The sequence below is a fragment of the Saccoglossus kowalevskii genome, chromosome 8 (assembly GCF_978046115.1).
Source record: "Saccoglossus kowalevskii chromosome 8, keSacKowa6.1, whole genome shotgun sequence".
Lineage (NCBI taxonomy): Eukaryota > Metazoa > Hemichordata > Enteropneusta > Harrimaniidae > Saccoglossus > Saccoglossus kowalevskii.
Window position 1 is genome coordinate 41,212,289 of NC_140648.1, and position 18,644 is coordinate 41,230,932.

Here is an 18,644-nt window from a genome sequence, read left to right on the forward strand (position 1 = left end):
ACATACTGATGCACCCAGCGAGTTGCCATCTCCTTCGAATTGCCCAGCTGGGCCAAGTATTCATATTTTGGGTGCCCTCCCCCCGTTTGGGTTAGGCACAGCGCCCCGCATGTTCACCAGAGTGATGAAACAGGTAGTGCTGCTGCTTCACCAGATGTCAGTACACCTCAATCCGTACCTAGACGACTGGTTACTATGCAACCTGGGCAAGGGATTAATAGCCAAACACGTCGGGCTAACACAGGATTTACTTCACCAATTGGGCTCGTTAGTAAATCGACAAGTCCCACCTCGACCCAACACGCAGTTGCTGTCCCTGTCCCTGTCCCTGGGCATGGAGTTTTGACACAGAGGTAAGCTTGGCTTATTAAGTGTGTTGCTTAGCGCTAAGCAGCCTAGCCAGTGTTCCCTCAGTGTCCCTCCGAGAACTAGTGCGGTTCATCGAAATGATGACCTCAGTTCAAAGGGTCATTCCCCAGGTGGCACTACGCAGTCGCCCGGTATAACGCTTGTTATAACGCCGAGTTCTCCTATGGGAACTAGATAGGCATGTTTCGTTCTCTGACCAAGTGAAGGAAGCCCTGCCCTGGTGGTCGTCACTGGCCAACCTCGGACAGGGTGGCCCCTTAGACCCGCTCACCGCATGTATGACTCTGGTAACAGATGCCTCCCCCCCAGGGATGGGGAGCACATCTATTAGGCCAACCAGCCCAAGGATATGGCCCCCGCATTAATTTCGGGACTTCCATATTAACCAGCTTGAACTGAGAGCAGTGTACTTAGCACTACTACGCTTTCTACCCGTAGTTCAAGACCAGAGTCCTGCTCCGCACAGGCAACACAGCGGTGGTCTCCTTGAAGAAGGAGAGGGGAATGCATTCCCCATCGTTGTCAGTTCTAGCGGAGCAAATCCTCCTTTGGTGCCTGGAATACAATGTGGAGCTAACTGCACACCACCTTCCAGGGGTGAGGAACAGTCTGGCGACACCCTTTCAAGACGGCTCCCTCTCCAGAACACAGAGTGGCTGATACCCCAGTGGGTAGCCTCCAGGCTGTTTCTGCTCTGTGGGACGGTCGAAAGCCTTATCTGAGCGGGCTGCCAACGTCCTGGCCAGGGCGAACAGGGATTCCACCAACATGGCCTACATTTCTAGGCTGCGAGCATACACTGATTTGTGTAGCGGAAGGGAGATTGATCCATACCATCCCTCTATTGGCCAGGTAGCAGGCTCCTTCGTCCACCTGTTTGACGAAGTGGGTTTGTTGTACGCAGCAATCGTACAGGAACAAGACTAGCCGATTGTCCTATTATTAGGAGACTATTTACTGCTTTCCGGACGCCAAGACCCCATACAAGGGAGCCACCCAACGGGGACTCAACGGCTATGTTGTCTGCTCTAAGCAGACTGCCCTTTGAGCCTCTCCAATCAGCACCACTCAGATTTTTGACGTGGAAAATAGTCTTCCTACTGGCCCTCGCCTCAGGTAGGCGTCGACCAGAGCTGGGGGCACTGTCCTTCTCGGATGATGTACCGCCGTTATGGACAATCAAGTTGTGCTAAAGACACAAATCAGGTTTCTCGCCTAGAACAAAATCCCAGGACACCATCCTCACCCGATCGTCATCCCCCGGCTGTCAAATATTGTCGGTCCGGAGGATCAGGAGGAATTGCTTCTCTGCATGATCCGAGTGCCGAGTTGCTACGAGAACCGTTCCAGATTTTCCAGACGGGGAACCAAACACATGTTTTTGTGTTATGGCTCTGGCAAACAGGATAAGCCGGCCTCCCCGACTTCCATCTCCAGGTGGATTACTGTCACTGTACTGGAGGTCTATAATACACTATCCTCCTCAACACAGACCTTGCAGAGACACCAAGTACGAGCACATGAAGTCCGTGCGATTGCTAACTCACTAGCGCTAGCGTCAGGCGCCCCCCTCTAACACATTCTGAGGGCAGGCTTCTGGAGAACGCAGAACGTCTTCATCAACTACTACCTAAGAGACACCCAATCTATTGAGCAGGGTCTCTTCAGGTTAGGCCCGTCGTAGCGCGTCAGGCTTTGATTACCGACCCAGCCCAAGCGACCGCAGAGGCCCCTGCGCATAGGTGATAAGTCAGTCTCGACATTCTTGCGGGCAGATTGTCTGTACGTCTAGCACTTTCGGGAAGCTTCCAGGTTTCGCTTCTTTTTTCGACCTACGCCCTCGTGCGAACTGTTTCCCCTGACCTAGATTCTATCTCTCCGTCACTGACAGAATCGCTGATTAATGCCTACAGTTCAAAATACTCATTTTGACTGACCGGAGTCTATGGTGGGTATGAACTATGTGAATAGGCGGGTTCGAAGAACCCTCGCCTAATTTCTGTCACTTGTAGACAACCAGTAGAGTCCCAACAAGTATGGGTGGGATGAGAAGCATTATATATATATTAATAAACCTATTTTCTTGTCCGTTAGATAAATACGGCCAAGTAAATATCGAGTTTTCATTAAAATATTAGCATTCAAAGTATCGGCTTATTTGATGTTATCACAGTGGGTGACGTTTGTGTTCAGACATCACAATTATAGACAAAAAGCCTGGTGATTGTTTTTTATGCAAAGTTACAATGGGTAGAGTTTAATTCCAGCTGCGGTCACAAACCCAAGATTATGTTTGGTGATTGACACTGTAACACACTACATTAAACATCCAACATTAAAAGCCAACTTCTTAGCCCCAACCCCAGACCCTGTTGAAAGAAACAAACTTTTTCAACAAATAGATTGATAATTGCCGTCACCATTTTGCTGCAGTTTTGGGAAGTGTTAATAAATATTGTTTCGTCACATTGCTACATTTATTTTGTTATTGCACGTCATATTTAGTCTCTGTTTGAACGCAGTCCGAAAACAGGGACTTATGTTTTGACCTCAGTGTGTCCGTGTGTGCGTGCGTGTGTCCGTGTGTGCGTCTGGACCTGTATCTTAGAAATGCCTGGACCAATCACAATAAAACTTCATACATACATCATACATGATATCATACATATGCATGTCAATTTGTTACATGATCTGATTCAAGATGGCCGAATGGTGGCCATTTTTGTTCTAAAAAATCATAAAAGTCAAGCATTTCTCGGCTGTTTACAAATGGATTTTGTTCAAACTTGATATATACATTAGACATTATGGGACCTTGATGTAAATAATTTTGTTTTTCAGATAAGATTCAAAATGGCCGACTGGCGGCCATTTTGTTTTTAGGAATGGGCTTCTAGACCCATATCTTTGACTTGTTTTGACTGATTATGTTCAAATTTTGAATATTCATTATACATCATGTCATAGATAGGCAGATATATTGGTTTGACAATCCTATTCAAAATGGCTGAATGGTTGTCATTTTTGTGCTAAAAAATCATCAAATATCAAGCATTTCTGGATGGATTTCGTTCAAACTTGGTACATACATTAAACATTACGGGTTCCTGTTGCACGTCATTTTATTTTTCAGATCAGATTCAAAATGGCTTTCTGGCGGCCATTTTGTTTTAATGAATGGGTTTCCAGACCCATAAGTCTGACTTGTTTTGACTGATTATGTTCAAATTTTAAATATTCATTGTACATCATGTCACAGATATATGGATACATTGGTTTGACAATCCTTTTCAATGTGGCCTAATGGTGGCTATTTTTGTGCTAAAAAAATCCTCGAATATCAAGCATTTCTTGCATTTATGGATGGATTTTGTTCAAACTTATAACACACATTAGACATTACAGGTTTCTGATGCACGTCATTTTATTTTTCAGATTGGATTCAAAATGGCGAACTGGCGGCCAAATTTTATATATTCGTTATACATCATGTTATATATATATATATATATATATACATGTATTCAAAATGGCTGATTTTGAATGCTGTTCCAGAGCAATATCTCTCAATATGGACAAGTACTTGTTTGACGATCAAATACAAATCAATCATTTAAAAAAATCATATTCCTGACATGATTACTGTATATTCCAGCTATATTACTATAAACAAAACTATTTTTCCTAAATTTGATAACTAACTGGGACTGTGCCATGCATGGCTTGTTAATTAAGGTACATGTAAGTATACATGACTGAGGAAGATGAAAATACATGTTATCGAAAGTAAAAGAATTGCGCTAGAAGTGAAAGTAGGCGTGAGAAAAACAATGGAATTAAACAGAATGAGGATTATTTTATGCATACTTTAGTCGCCAGTGTATTCATAGAGTTTTTAAGTGCCGGGGTCTACCACCGAATACAATAATAGTAATTTAGATGCAATGCTGACGTTAGTTTTGTCTCAAGTGTTTTTATTTATCTTGCGTAAATCAAAAAGGTACTGTACTGTACACTGACTTATCGTTACTTGAAATCAGACACACGCACTTCTCATTCTATTGTTGGTCTCACGCCTACTATTACATGTCAAATTGAGCGTAGTCCCATTACCAGACTAAAGTTAGACCTATGAAATGAACTTGTGTCAACTTCATGTTAAGCTGAGTGTAGCTTTCATTACATATCCAGCATTCCATTGTTTGGTTCCACGCTTACTTTTGAAAGTGAGCGTACGCTCAACTCGTGTCTTCGTGAAAACTTACCGTGCTCAACTACCACCTAGAGACTTTAGAGACTTTACTTACCTCAGGTACATGTAAGTGATAGTCATGGAGGTGTCTTGTCTCAGGAAAATTATTTCAAAGTGTTTTCAATATTTATAGGAGTGAATATTAATCCGTGTTCTTTTCTGTCTATCATCAGTCAACACTTAGTATACGTGGCTCCCCACATCTACGCCGTAGAGCTAGTCATAGCAGCGAAATTAGTCTGACGGAAAGTAACAACAGTAGGCATCGGAACAATTCAGATGACCACAGAAATAGTCTTCATTGCCGTCATAACAACAGGAGGTTAGTGATGATTTAAAGTGTATTAGTTCTCGTTGGATTGACCTCTGTGCATTCGTGTGTACATGAGTCCATGCATCTCTGCATACTTTCGGACCTGTATCTTAGACATGCCTTGATCTATTACATTCAAACTTCACACATACACCATACATAATATTATACATGTGTACATCAATTTGTTTCACAATCTGATTCATCAGGTATTTAAGGGTGCCTCTACAGGGTAGTTGCACATGGAAAAGTTGAGGCGCATATTTATCAATATGCCACTTGCGCATACGCGCAAAACAGACTTGTGTGTGGCAATCTCATCGTAACCTGTGCACAAACCAGACGTGTGCGTGTGATTAAAATAGAATTGGAATAAATATATTATAATAAAATGTATACAAGTGTTGTAATGTCCGGTGTAATAACCACATTTTGAGTTGAGTTTTAAATTTTAATGTAAACTATTCCAGTTCATGAGTGCCAATAGAAGTTGAGAACAACTGAAAGGTACAAGTCAGGCTCTTTGATACTATGGATTGAGAGTATACACATGAATTATTTGCCCCAACAAATTAGTTTAAATTAGTTGCGAATGATATGTTTGTATAGGCTTAATCAAGATCGTTGTAGAGTAATAAATAAGACCGTATAAATAAGTATCGTCAGTTGAACATTTCGGAGTTGTCAATGTATGTGTCAACACTGAGAGTCTGGTAAAAATTGCAGAGGTGCAAAATAGCTGCCTCCATGAGACAATGTATTGCAAAAAAATAGACAAATAATCTCTTCCACAATCACACCAAAATATGCAGAGATGGTGAATATTGATTCGTTAGCCCAACGCACTGGTGTTGCATTCTCCCAGTGGAAGTTTGCAAAGAACATTCAGTTTTCGCGAGTCATTTCACTAGTGACCAGCGTGTCCTTCTTTATAATTGTATTCACGCAAGTTGACCCTTTGACATAGATTTCGATAATTAATTCTATTTTCAATGTTTTATGAAAATAATAAGCATCATTGATACATCTATTTTTAGCTCCGCTGTTGACAAAGTTGACACAGCGGAGCTGTTCATATTACTGATTGTCCGTCGTCGTCGTCGTCTGCGTCCGTCATCGTCAACTTTACAATTTCAACTTCTTCTTCAAAACCGTAAGTCAGAATTTATTTCAAATTTGATATGCAAGTACATTGGATGGTTCTTTCTCAGATTTGTTCATTTCATGTCAAAATCTCAAATTCTCTAATTTAGATGAATATTTTTGTTATTTTTGATATTTTCGACTTCTTGTTAAAAACGGCAAGTTCGATTGCTTTGATACTACATATATAGGTACTACATGTGGACCTCTCTCAGATTTGTTCATTTTGTGATGATATCTTTAATTCTCTAATTTTGGTGAATATTTTTGTCATTTTTGGTAAAAAGTGATATTTTCGACCTCTTGTTAAAAACCGCAAGTCTGGTTGTTTTTATATTACATATATAGGTACTACATGTGCACCTCTTTCAGACTTGTTAATTTCGTGGTGATATCTTCAATTATTTAATTTTGATGATTATTTTGGTCATTTTTGATGAAAAGTGATATTTTCGACTTCTTGTTAAAAACCGCAAGTGCAATTGCTTTGATATTACATCTATAGGTACTACATGTGGACCTCTCTCAGATTTGTTAATTTTGTAATGATATCTTTAATTCTTTAATTTTGGTGAATATTTTTGTCATTTTTGGTAAAAACTGATATTTTCGACTTCTTGTTAAAAACCGCAAGTGCAAATGCTTTGAATTCTTGTTGAAAACAGCATGTCCCATTGCTTTGATACTATACATATTGTTCATTTTTTAATGATATCTTCTGTTCCTTAATTGAAATGTGCTTTGCTAACAGCGGAGCTATCTCAGCCGAGTGCTGCTTGTTATATAAAATATAATTGATTACGGTATCACAATTACCTTCGTGAAAACAGTTTAGAGTGGAGTTTTTGATTTTGAACCCATCCTTAACCAGAACTATACAATTACATGTATTGCTATCATGCCATAGCTTGTGGAAACAATTTGCCAGTGTTTGCTAAATAAGATGGGCTAGCGTGGTCATGAGTTCAAGGCATTGTGCAACATTTTCTTCACACTAGTTAGGTTACATTCCATCAAGAGCAGCAGCGGCAGACGTCAGCTAGCCTTTTTATAAAGCCTTAGAATTAACTGTATCTTGTTATGCATTCAAAATGTTGCAACACATGATATTCAAAGGATATTCGTTGGTGGCGATGGTAGAAGTGATGAAAACCCTGTCTCAAACGACCACACATCAAAGGCATACCATGACCGGTGTTTTGGTAATCAAGTTCTCTGTGCTTGCAACTATTTTGCGCCGGCTGTCACGCATGCCTGTTCGCGCTGTAACATACACAAACACACACCCGTAGCTCTAAGACCGAAGCTGTTCATACACTTGAAACAGTCTTTGTCACTTTGACCATAACGCTAATAAGTTTCAAGATAAATGCATTCTCGAAAGTTCGTAGATTTCAAGGTACATGTGAACCCGACCTTGTTTAACTGGCATATTATAATCAATCATGGAGGTAAAAAAAAAATCCATGGTCCAATCAATCGAGTGGAGTGACGTTGATTATTTCTTGTTTAAGAAATGGCGAGCTGACTTGGCGGTCACAGTATTCAGTTCCTTTTGGCAAAACCAACCCAAGAGCTGCCGTGTCGTTGGTAACTTGTTTATAGCATATTATATACCAAATGTTTATTAGTAGACACAGTCCGAGAACGGGACCTCCGTGCGTCTGCGTCCGTGCGTACGGACCTGCATCCTAAAAATGCCTGGACCAATCACAATCAAACTTCACACATACATCATACATGATATTATACATATGCACATCAATTTGTTTCACGATCTGATTCAGTATGGCCGAATGGCGGCCATTTTTGTTCTAAAAGTCATCAAAATCAAGCAGGGTTTTGTTCAAACTTGGTATATACTTTTGCAGATGTTCCTTGTACTACTTTAAAATAAAATAACAGGGACTGTGACATACATGTCTTGTTATTTTTAGTTCTCGTTCAGACGAAGTCCGAAAACGAGGACTTATAATTCGGTCTCTGTCCGTCCGTGCATCTGTGAGTCCATGCGTCCGTCCGGAGTCGTATCTCATAATCCCTTGGACAGATCTAGTTGTATTTTTACTATCAAAACCATTTTTCAACCATTCATATTTTTATTTTTGATATTTTTTTTATTAGACGCATAAAATCTTTAGGAAAGGATAAAAAGGTTCTTACAGAAAGAATTTAAAAAAAACTACAATCTAAAAAATAAAACAAAAAATAAAAACTTTTCTAAAAAAAATAAAACAAATCAAAAACAATAAAGACAATTTGCAGCCAATGGTGAATACAGAATATAGAATGAACACAAAATGTAGCCTAATACACTGATAGTTGTTGCTGTTTTGTTCCATAGCTGTTTTTTAGGAAGACTGCTAAGGCTGGTGCTAGAGTATGGTTTGCCATAATCAAAATGAATTTATTCTGACTATTTTCTTTATATGTCACTGCACATGTGGGACCTTCTGTAAAATACACAATTGATAAACTGTCCGACATCTTGGAGGATTCTGTGCCCCTAGAGCGTCTCAAAATTGATCTGAATCAAGATACTGGAAGACTAGCTACATTAGAATTGAAGTGTTCAGCTCATGATGAAGACATTTTAAAATCTTTATTGCACAAATACATCACTGCTTTAAAACAGAATATAGATAATCGACTAACTGATTCACTGCCTTTATTAGGTGTTTTTACTGTCTTTGATCCTACTATGATACCAAACGAGGACAGCCCTGAGTTTAAGAAGTATGGTCAAGAATCACTAGATGTGCTGGCACATAATTTTTTCCAACATTCTGACCAAGAAAAACAAGAGCGTGATTGTGATCGATTGCATGCAGAGTGGGGAAAGCTTAAATATGACATAGCAGCCTGGAAAAAAGTATTGCCAGAGAAATTAGTGAAGAATGGAGTCACTATAACACCAACTGAATGGTGTGTTACACGACTGATATCATCATATGCTAATTTCTATCCTGAAATGGTCAAGATTGGATTGGTTCTCCTTTCTCTTCTTGTTTCCATTGCCTGGCCTGAACGAGGAGCTAGTCAGGTAAAACTAATTAAAACTCGCATCAAAACTTGGTAGTTTGAAGAATGATGTCCTTAATTCATTACTTCACATAACAATAAATGGACCTGATGTATTTACTAAGGAATGTGACACTCTATTGACAAACTGTGTATCCAAATGGTTAGCAGCCAAGAAAAGAAGAAAACTGCCAAAGTATGCCCCTCATCATCATGTTGCAGCTACTAGTCCAAGTCAGCATGAAGTTGGCAATCTGAATCCTGTACATGTAGATGTACTTAATGAAATTAGATGTGAAACTCAGAGAGCTTTGAAGGAGTTGGATCTCAGTCTGTCTGAAGATGATGCCTGTGGGACAGATGATGAACTGGACTCTGACTGTGATGTATATTTCAAATGAGCACAAGCCTGAAGGTCGTGGAAATACTGGTTAATCTGATTTTACATGCATGTATGGTTGAAATAACTAATATTAAAATGATTATGTTAATTGTAATTAATGTTTTCTGCTTATGTTGTGTGATAGCAAACTGGTATGTGTATACACATTAATATTCTCTGAAAAGGGTCCATTATGAATGAACAAATCAGTTTGGAGAAGCAAAAGCCATGTATTCATAGCTTGAAAATTGATCTAACCATCACTAATATTGACATTTTTGCTAAAAAGAACCCTCCCTCCCTGTCCATCGTGCAATGCAGACAAAAAAATAAATTTCCTTTTGTATCCTCCTACTATATTACATTTACCTTCTACTCTTAAACTTAATGAAAGCCCTGTGTGATCAGTGTTTGGGCAAGCGAGCGAGCGAGCGAAAAAAAAAAACCACTAAAATACGGTCGGTTTTCGGTTGGAAATTAAGTGATAAGCGATTGATTAAAAAGTGGTAAAAGCAGAAGGTTGGGCGAAATGAGTACTGTATAGATCATGTCATAGAAATATAGATATATTGGCTTGACTATATATATCTGATTCAAAATGACTGAATGGCGGCCATTTTTGTGCAGAAAAATTATCAAAATCAAGAATTTATGGATGGATTTTGTTCAAACTTGGTTACACATATTGGGCATTATGAGACCTTATGCATGTCATTCTGTTTTTCAGATTGGATTTAAAATGGCTGACTAGTGGCCATTTTGTTTTAATGAATGCAGTTCTAATGCCATATCTGTGACATGCTTTGACTGATTATACATAATGTATTCATTATAGATCATGTCATAGATATACAGATGTATTGGTTTGACTTTCTGATTCAAAATGGCTGAATGGCAACCTTTTTTGTGCTGAAAAATCATCAAAATATGTGTCAATCATTTCAATGTTAAAAAATTATCACAATCAAGCATCAGCCTGGATCCATATCTCTGACATGTTTATGTTCAAACTATATTACTATAAACAAAACTATGTATCTTAAATTTTATAACTAACAGACTGTGCCATGCATGGCTTGTTACCTTGCCCGTACCATCAAAGGTGGAAGGGAAAGGTATATTAAGGGAAAAATTTTGGCCGGCATTGTTGTTGTTGTCGTTGGCGGCATCGTCGTCGTTAATAATTGTTATGATGTGCATAATAACTTTATACTAATTCTATTCCAAACTTCATCAAACTTGGTCATCTTATTCATCAGTATAAAGTCTTCCCCGAGTTTGAACAGATGTCCTGTATGAAAATATCATGCAAAAATTGAGAAAATCTGATAAAATATTTTGACTGTTTCTACTTGACTGATCACTGGTGATACACATCAAAGGTCACTGATCTCAGTGGAAATATGCATTGTTGTATGTGTTCAATGAAGCAAATGATTTATCTTGTAATAATATCCTTGGTAATGTGTCTCCCAAATCCCATGGGAATACTAGACTGGGTTTCAAAACTCATTGAGAGACTGCAGAGTCTGATACACATTTGCAAGCCTACCAATAAAATCTTTACAGAAAACAAGATGTCAGAAAATCAATATAAGCACTCCTATGAACTGGGTGCCAAACTTTGATCAAGATCTAAAGCTAATAGAAAAATATATGTTTAGTTCAAAGTTACCAAACAAAATTTAGCAGATAAAGCAGCCAGAGCAATGTATGCATTGAAACAGTTCCTACCACCAGAAACAAATTGTAGAACTTTCATCCATCTTTTTAAAAGGTGTATTCAACCAATATTATTGTACGGGTCTGAAATCGGGGGCCATGAAATTCAAGATTACAACAAATGGGACAAAACAATAACAGAAAAAACACAATTGAATTTTTACAAACAACTACTAGGACTGAACAAATTTGTGGCAAACATTGCATGCAGAGCCGAAGTAGGAGAATTCCCACTCTTAGTAGATATTCAGATCAATTTAATAAAATACTGGACTCGTATCAGTAAATTACCAGACAATAATATCACAAAACAAGCATACCTTGAACAAAAGAAATCCAATTTACAATGGTACTCTTCAATACAAAAAATGATGAACAACATGAACTTTTCACGAGAACAACTTATAATTTTGAAAAATACTTAGATGTGCTAAATTTGAAACAAAGAATTTCAATGACAAAATTTCGAACTAGTAATCACATTTTAGCAATAGAAAAAGGGAGACATATGCAACCAAAAATACCTACTGAAAATGGAATTTGCAAACAATGTTCACAGAATGAAATAGAAGACGACGAACTGCACTTTGTTATGAAATGTCCACAATATAAAGTAATACGCCAACAAATCATACAAGACATTATATTTCCACAAGAAACCCAGGATGATCTCCAGAAATTTAATTTCTTGATGACTTCAAAAGATGATGTAATAATAAAAAAGATTGGCAACTATATTCATAATGCATTTCAATCAAGAAATAAAAATGCCATTTGATATGTAACACTTGCTTTATCTTTTTTTTTTTTTTTTTTTTTTTAAACAACTAACTTTCTTTTTGTAGTAGTAGTTATCACAACTAATCTTTATTGCTATTAACTGATAGAAACATTGTATTTCTAAGGATGCAATAAAGTTATTATTATTATTATTATTAAGTTATCAAATCAAAAACACCCACATTTTGAAAAGAAAATTGTTCTAAAATATATGTACCCGTAAAATTCGTAATTGTAGCCGCAACTCTATTAGAAGCCACACCCAGACTTTAGGTACTTTGTATCAAGCCCATTTTTGAAATGCGAACAGCTTTTGTATGTTGTATTTCCCGTCTTGCCACGTGCTGATCGTCCACGGTTGTTTCTTATCCTGTTTACAAACAATACATTTTTGAGTGGCACACTTAGTGTATTGTATGATGTGTTAAGTTTTTTCCTTGTTTTCGGATTAAAGACTAAAATACAAGAATGAATGGGTGACAGACATCGATATACTTACACTATTGTACAACTTGTGATGTTTTGTACGAGTGATCGAGACACAAGATTGAGTGATAATCGGTTCAAAAAATTCCTGTCCATGATTGGGTGAAACGTTTTACAATACAATAAATTCAGCTAATATAAACCCCTTAATACACAGCTAAATCATTCTCGAGTTTAGTTTCCATACTGCTCTACATTATTATACTTTTTTCGCAACGCTACTTTATTATATATTTATTTCCACAACGATGTCTAATCGCCGTTCTTCTTACGATGCTGCTTTCAAATTGAAAGTTGTATCTATGGCACTTGAGTCCAAAAACAACCGAAAAACGGCTGATCATTTTGTGATCAACGAGAAACAAGTTCGCCAGTGGATTCGGGCAAAAGATCAACTGTACTCCAGTAAGCGTCGTGCGATTACCAGGTGCCGGCTGTAAGGTGAAAAACACCAGTCTGGATGAAAACCTTATGCAGTGGTTTGATGGGCATAGAAAAAATGGCAATGCTATCTCTGGTCGTCAGCTTCAAATGCAGGCAAGACGTATCACTACCGACGGCACATTCAAAGCTTCAGATGGATGGCTTCATTCATTTAAGAAACGTCACGCGCTGTCAACTCGCGTGCGTACCTCCATTGGACAAAAGCTTCCTTCGAACTTTGAAGACAAGATCGAACAATTCCAACGATACATTATTCAGTTGAGACAGCGACATGGCTATCCTCTTAGCGACGTCTATAATATGGATGAGATGCCGCTGCGATTTGATATGCCAGGTAGTCGGACACTTGAGCACGAGGGTGTAAAAACCATCCATATAAAAACAACAAGTTCCGAAAAAAGAGGCTTCACCGCCGTTGTCACGGTGGAAGGCAAAAAGACCCGCTCACTAATTATATTCAAGGGAAAATGCCGACTCGACGATCTCACAAACAGACAAAAAAAAGTCGAAGTTCAGGAGAAAGGCTACATCAATGAATCTCGTGAGTGTTTATAATTTACTTTTCGAAATTTATTACTTTGAGTTTGATGCAACTTTCCATAAATTAAAAAGTCCAGGGCGAGCCTGATTGCTAAAAAAAATTGTCACATCATTGAGGTCAAGATGGCTACTCTATGTAAACAAACTACTTATCCGTTCGTTCTAGAAACAAGTCAGATGTCATGTTTTATTTATTTCGCCGTATTTAAATTTTATGCCTGGTCAGGTTTATTTACTTTATGCTTTTTATTTCAGTTTGTTTGTCATGGATAAAAGAGACCTTCCCAAGATGCGACGATGACTCTCACCGTCTACTTGTGTGGGATTCATGCAGCGTTCACCTCACTTCAAAAGTAAAAAATGAGCTGTATTCCCGTAACGTCGACATTGCTGTTATCCCAGGTGGTTTGACGTTCCTTCTTCAGCCGTTGGATGTTGGAGTAAATAAACCACTAAAAGATCATATGCATGCCCAATGGGACGAATGGATGAAGACCGGTGACGCTATATTTACAACGGCCGGAAAACGCAAAGCAGACTGTACTGGAATGGGTCGTCGCATCGTGGGATAAAGTTCCGTCTCAAACTGTCATAAACTCTTTCAAAAAGACTGGTCTAACGCTCTTGATGACACTGAAGATAACCTGGTTTATGAAGATCTTGAGACAGACGATGAAGAGCTTGCCGATATATTTTTCAGTGATGACGATGCCGACGAAGATTTTCTTGGTTTTTAAAATGAAAACCCATTGCCGTGACATCGTGTGCAAACGTCCATACACAAAACCAACGGCCCTTTTCAGGGCCACCACATCCTCCCAAAAGAGTATACCGTTTACAAATACTGTGAATATGATGTATGTTTGTGTTCATTCGAATGTGTGTTATTTTTCTGTTTTTTCCCCGCAGTGCCCTATTGTTTATGCGCCATAAATATTGCATGCATCTCATTAACTCCTGACATGTCTAATTTGCATATCCCAGCGCCGTGTTATTTTCGATTCGGCCAAATGTTTGCAATAGAAGCCGCACCCCAACTTTTAGTAATTTAACTGGAAAGGCGGAGTTTCACTTTTTAATTTAAGCCGCGGCTACAATTACGAATTTTACGGTATTCTGTATTTGACAAACAGTTCATTCAACAAATGAAAACTCACAGGAATATGTTTCAGCTATTAGAACAGAATGATAGTTTTTATAATACTAGTTTAAAAACGCACTTCAAAAACAAAGATTGCAGTGTTTGAAAATGTAGATTCTCAGGAGGCAACACTATTGTTGTTTTTATACTAAAATATCTGAATTACTTTGAATGAAGCTGGAAATTACATGTGTGTCCCTTAAAATAATTAAACAAATAAGGCACCAATGTTTTTGTAAGATATTTACATCTTTTAAGGACATTTGGTAGACTGATTCCCCACTGTTGGTTCAACCCCAAAACTTGTTTGTATTCAAAATTAATTATGACAATGCATATTTATATTGAAACAAACTATGATAAAGGGAATTATATTATATAACAGAGTTCAACTATGTTTTTATAATATAGATTTGTCAAGGCATACTTTAAATTGTGTACACGATAAAAATTTCTGAAAAGTACTTGCTGTATCCAAGATTATCATGAGTTAATTGTCATTCCTTGCTCAATGACACAATGTGGCAACAGTGTACTACTGTAAAATCTGTATTAGAAGCTGCGGCTTCTATTAAAATAGTACAATGCAACAGAAGGAATGCGGCTTCTATTGCAGCATCTATACACATATGAGAAATGATGAATTTTTAGTTCTCAATATTCAAAAAGAATGGGTGCGACTTCTATTGGGGGCTTCTAATACAGATTTTACGGTACTGGTAGCCAGAAATTAGCTTGGTGACAATTAATTAATTTATTTTTTTAGGTTATCCATCGAATACAGAGAGGAATTACTAGAGAATGTAAACTTGAATGCGCCATTGTCAGACATCAGAAGAGCTTCATTTGCATCATGTAATGGCGGGTCAATGACAACAAGTATATGTAATGGCAAACGGCCATCAATATCAAGTCAAAAGCCAGAGGATGACGAGTACAGGGTTGATGACCAAGAACAGAAAACAGTTGAGGTAGTGGCAGACTCAGAAGGCAAAGATGATGTTGTAAGTTTTCTTTTCGTGTTCAACTTTCTTTCCTTCTTTCTTAGTCTGCAACATAGTTATATGGCATTCTTTTTAAGAGTTAGTTGAATTCCTTATTTCGTAATAATCTGAATCTTGCTGTAATGTATTTCTAACGTATTGAATGACAGTTCATATTTATTTTCTTTTTATATCACCAAACAAGTTAATTTTAACAGTTTTATTTTTTTAGATGACTGTTAATGAGATTTGTTTCTGGTCCTGACTCTGAGTAATCAGATTAAAATGCTTTTGTAGAGTCTCTAGTCACTTTTAATTGCTATTTTTGTCGGTGTTAAGCTGCATTATTCTTTGCACCATCAAAGTCACCTTTCACAAAATAAAGTTGTATAAAATTAACAATTATAAAAAAATGCATAAAAATGTACAAAATTTAACACCAAATTTTGGAAAGAAAAATCATGGTATTCAAATTATGTGACTTGCATTGGACCCTATACCTATTAATGAGATTACGTTTTGAGATACATGTATGTTCAGAAAAGGTGCAGTGATGCACCATTTCACCCCTTCCCAGGTAGCTTGTGTACCTTTCAAACTGACACATGACCAGATACAAATGCATTTTTCCAACCTGTAGTTAAAGAAAAATTGCATTCTAACAACAACTAATAATTTTTCAAATTGTACTACAAGAATTACTTTTGTTTCTCTTTGTTTTTGTTTATGTGTTTTTTGTGCATCCTGACTGTACATTACATGAATGTATATTCCCTGTCTGTGCATGTTAATGAACTGCTTATATTTAAATACTTATAATGACTTGGTGAATATGGTGTTGTCCTAAACATTTTTTCCTTGTTCTCTGTCTTTACTATTTGTTCATACCGGTACTAAGGATCCTCAGAAAAAGAAGAAGTCTTGTTTCCTATGTCGGTTACTGTTCTCTGACCGCAGGGTATTTAACTATGCTATTAAAATAATTCTGTTAATGTTTTCCTGTTAGGATATTTACAGCATCATGTTTTGCTTGTTGCAACATTGAAACCCTATATGTCAATTTGTGTGGTAGAAGTAATGCAATTGAACCTACACCTGACAATTCCATTATTCTCTTAGCCTCCTCTCTGCATGATCATCTAGCTTGACATAATAGTATATTGCAAATACACCACATTCAGTGCCCTATAAGATGATATAATGTAAATACATTTCTTTTCATGCACTATTAACCCTAATTGTACCAAATAATTGCCACATTGGTGTAAATCATTTACATCATACTGTTCCATGGAATAATTTATTTATACTTTGGTGTGTGTCAGCACAACTCTTAATTCGGTTGATGTTTCTGTGGCATTGAAAATACTTTATGTTGTAAATAATTTATACTTGCTCTCTTACGCACTCACTTTCCATGTATTTCAAATAGTTTATTTCATGTCAGTGTTCTTCTCAACCAAGTTTTTATTAGTCCTCGTTCAGGCGCAGCCTGAAAAGGGGACTTTATAATTCAGGTTTTGTCAAATGTCTGTTTTCCGTCTCCAACATTTTCTCAGAGATTCTGCAGCAGATATCAGTGAAACTTGGCAGATTGATGAACAAGTCTCTGCCGAAAATGCACATAATTTTTTTTCCAGATCTGAAAATCCCAAGTGGGTCTTTTTCATGATTTTCATAAAAAATTACCTCTCCCGGCAACATTGACAGAACGACTGCGCATGCTCAGAATAAATTAATTACTGTAAAATACTTTATTTTCGCTTGCAACTTTTTTTCGCTATTTACGCTGAAGGAATGTTTCGGTTAAAATAAAATCCAGTGAATATACCCATTTTCCTATATTTTACAGTCAACTTGTCAAAAATCAATGAAAATAAATTCAAAACTCCCAGAAAAAGTCTTTTCATCGAATGATAATTCCAGCTGAAATAAGTATTTTACAGTGGATTAGATCTGTAAGTAACGCTGTTTTATGGCATGTGATTTCTCCATTGCGTGCAGTACTGTTTATACATGTATAATGTTCGGCTCAGTGGTCTCATTCACTAGTTGCTAGAAGAACTAGTAACCTTATTTGATTGCAAGAACTTCAAGAAGGCGGCATAAGAGACGTGTTTGCAAAGGTAAGTTCTCCAGTTTCAGTAAAATTGAATGTATTGGGATGGAATGGTGTACAGTCTGTGACATACAGATGTGAATATTATGATGATTGCCAGCTTTGTATTCTTGTGAAAAACCAAAAAAGCAAACAATTGTCTCCAATCTACGAAACTAGTTCGTAAATTGCATACCCTGTCAAATTATTGTACACGAACGATGAATTCATGGGGACATAGTTTTTAAGTAAATCGTTTTCCCGTCTTTTGCTTGTGTCGCGATTTCTGAAATATCCACAACTCGGGGGGGGGGGGGGGGGGGTGTTCCTGTGTCGATCAATTTATTAGTTCCCGCTTTGACCTCTGTGTGTGCGTGTGTGTGCGTGCGTCTGTGCATGCGTCCAGACCTATATCTTAGAATAGTCTTGACCAATCACAATCAAACTTCACACATACATCATACATGATATTATACATATGCACGTCAATTTATTTCACAGTCTGATTCAAGATGGCCGAATAGCGGCCATTTTTGTGCTAAAAATCATCAAAATCAAGCATTTCTCGGTTGTTTACAGATGGATTTTGTTCAAACTTAGTATATATACATTAGACATTATAGGACCTTGATACACATCATTTTGTTTTACGATTTGATTCAAGATGGCCAAATGGCGGCCATTTTTGTGCTAAAAAATCCTAAAAATCAACCATTTCTCTGCTGTTTACAGAAGGGTTTTGTTCAAACTTGATATATACATCAGACATTATTGGTCCTTGATGCAAATAATTGTGTTTTTCAGATATAATTCAAAATGGCTGACTGGCGGCCATTTTGTTTTAATGATTAGGCTTATAGAGCCATATCTCTTAAATGCTTTGACTTATTATATTTAAATTTTATATATTCGTTATACATCATGTTATATATATACATGTATGGCTGATTTTGAATGCTGTTCCAGAGCA

General features: G+C 37.4%; 1 protein-coding gene across 1 annotated transcript in view; it reads left to right on the forward strand.

Annotated features, from left to right (window-relative positions):
* LOC102803203 (voltage-dependent T-type calcium channel subunit alpha-1H-like) overlaps positions 1–18,644 on the forward strand; it is a 264,401-nt gene that overhangs the window by 145,908 nt on the left and 99,849 nt on the right. The window contains exons 15-17 of the mRNA XM_085502864.1: positions 4,795–4,943; positions 15,360–15,597; positions 16,475–16,534. Of these exons, the coding sequence (XP_085358990.1) occupies positions 4,795–4,943; positions 15,360–15,597; positions 16,475–16,534 (447 nt within the window). The remainder of the gene's footprint in view (positions 1–4,794; positions 4,944–15,359; positions 15,598–16,474; positions 16,535–18,644) is intronic.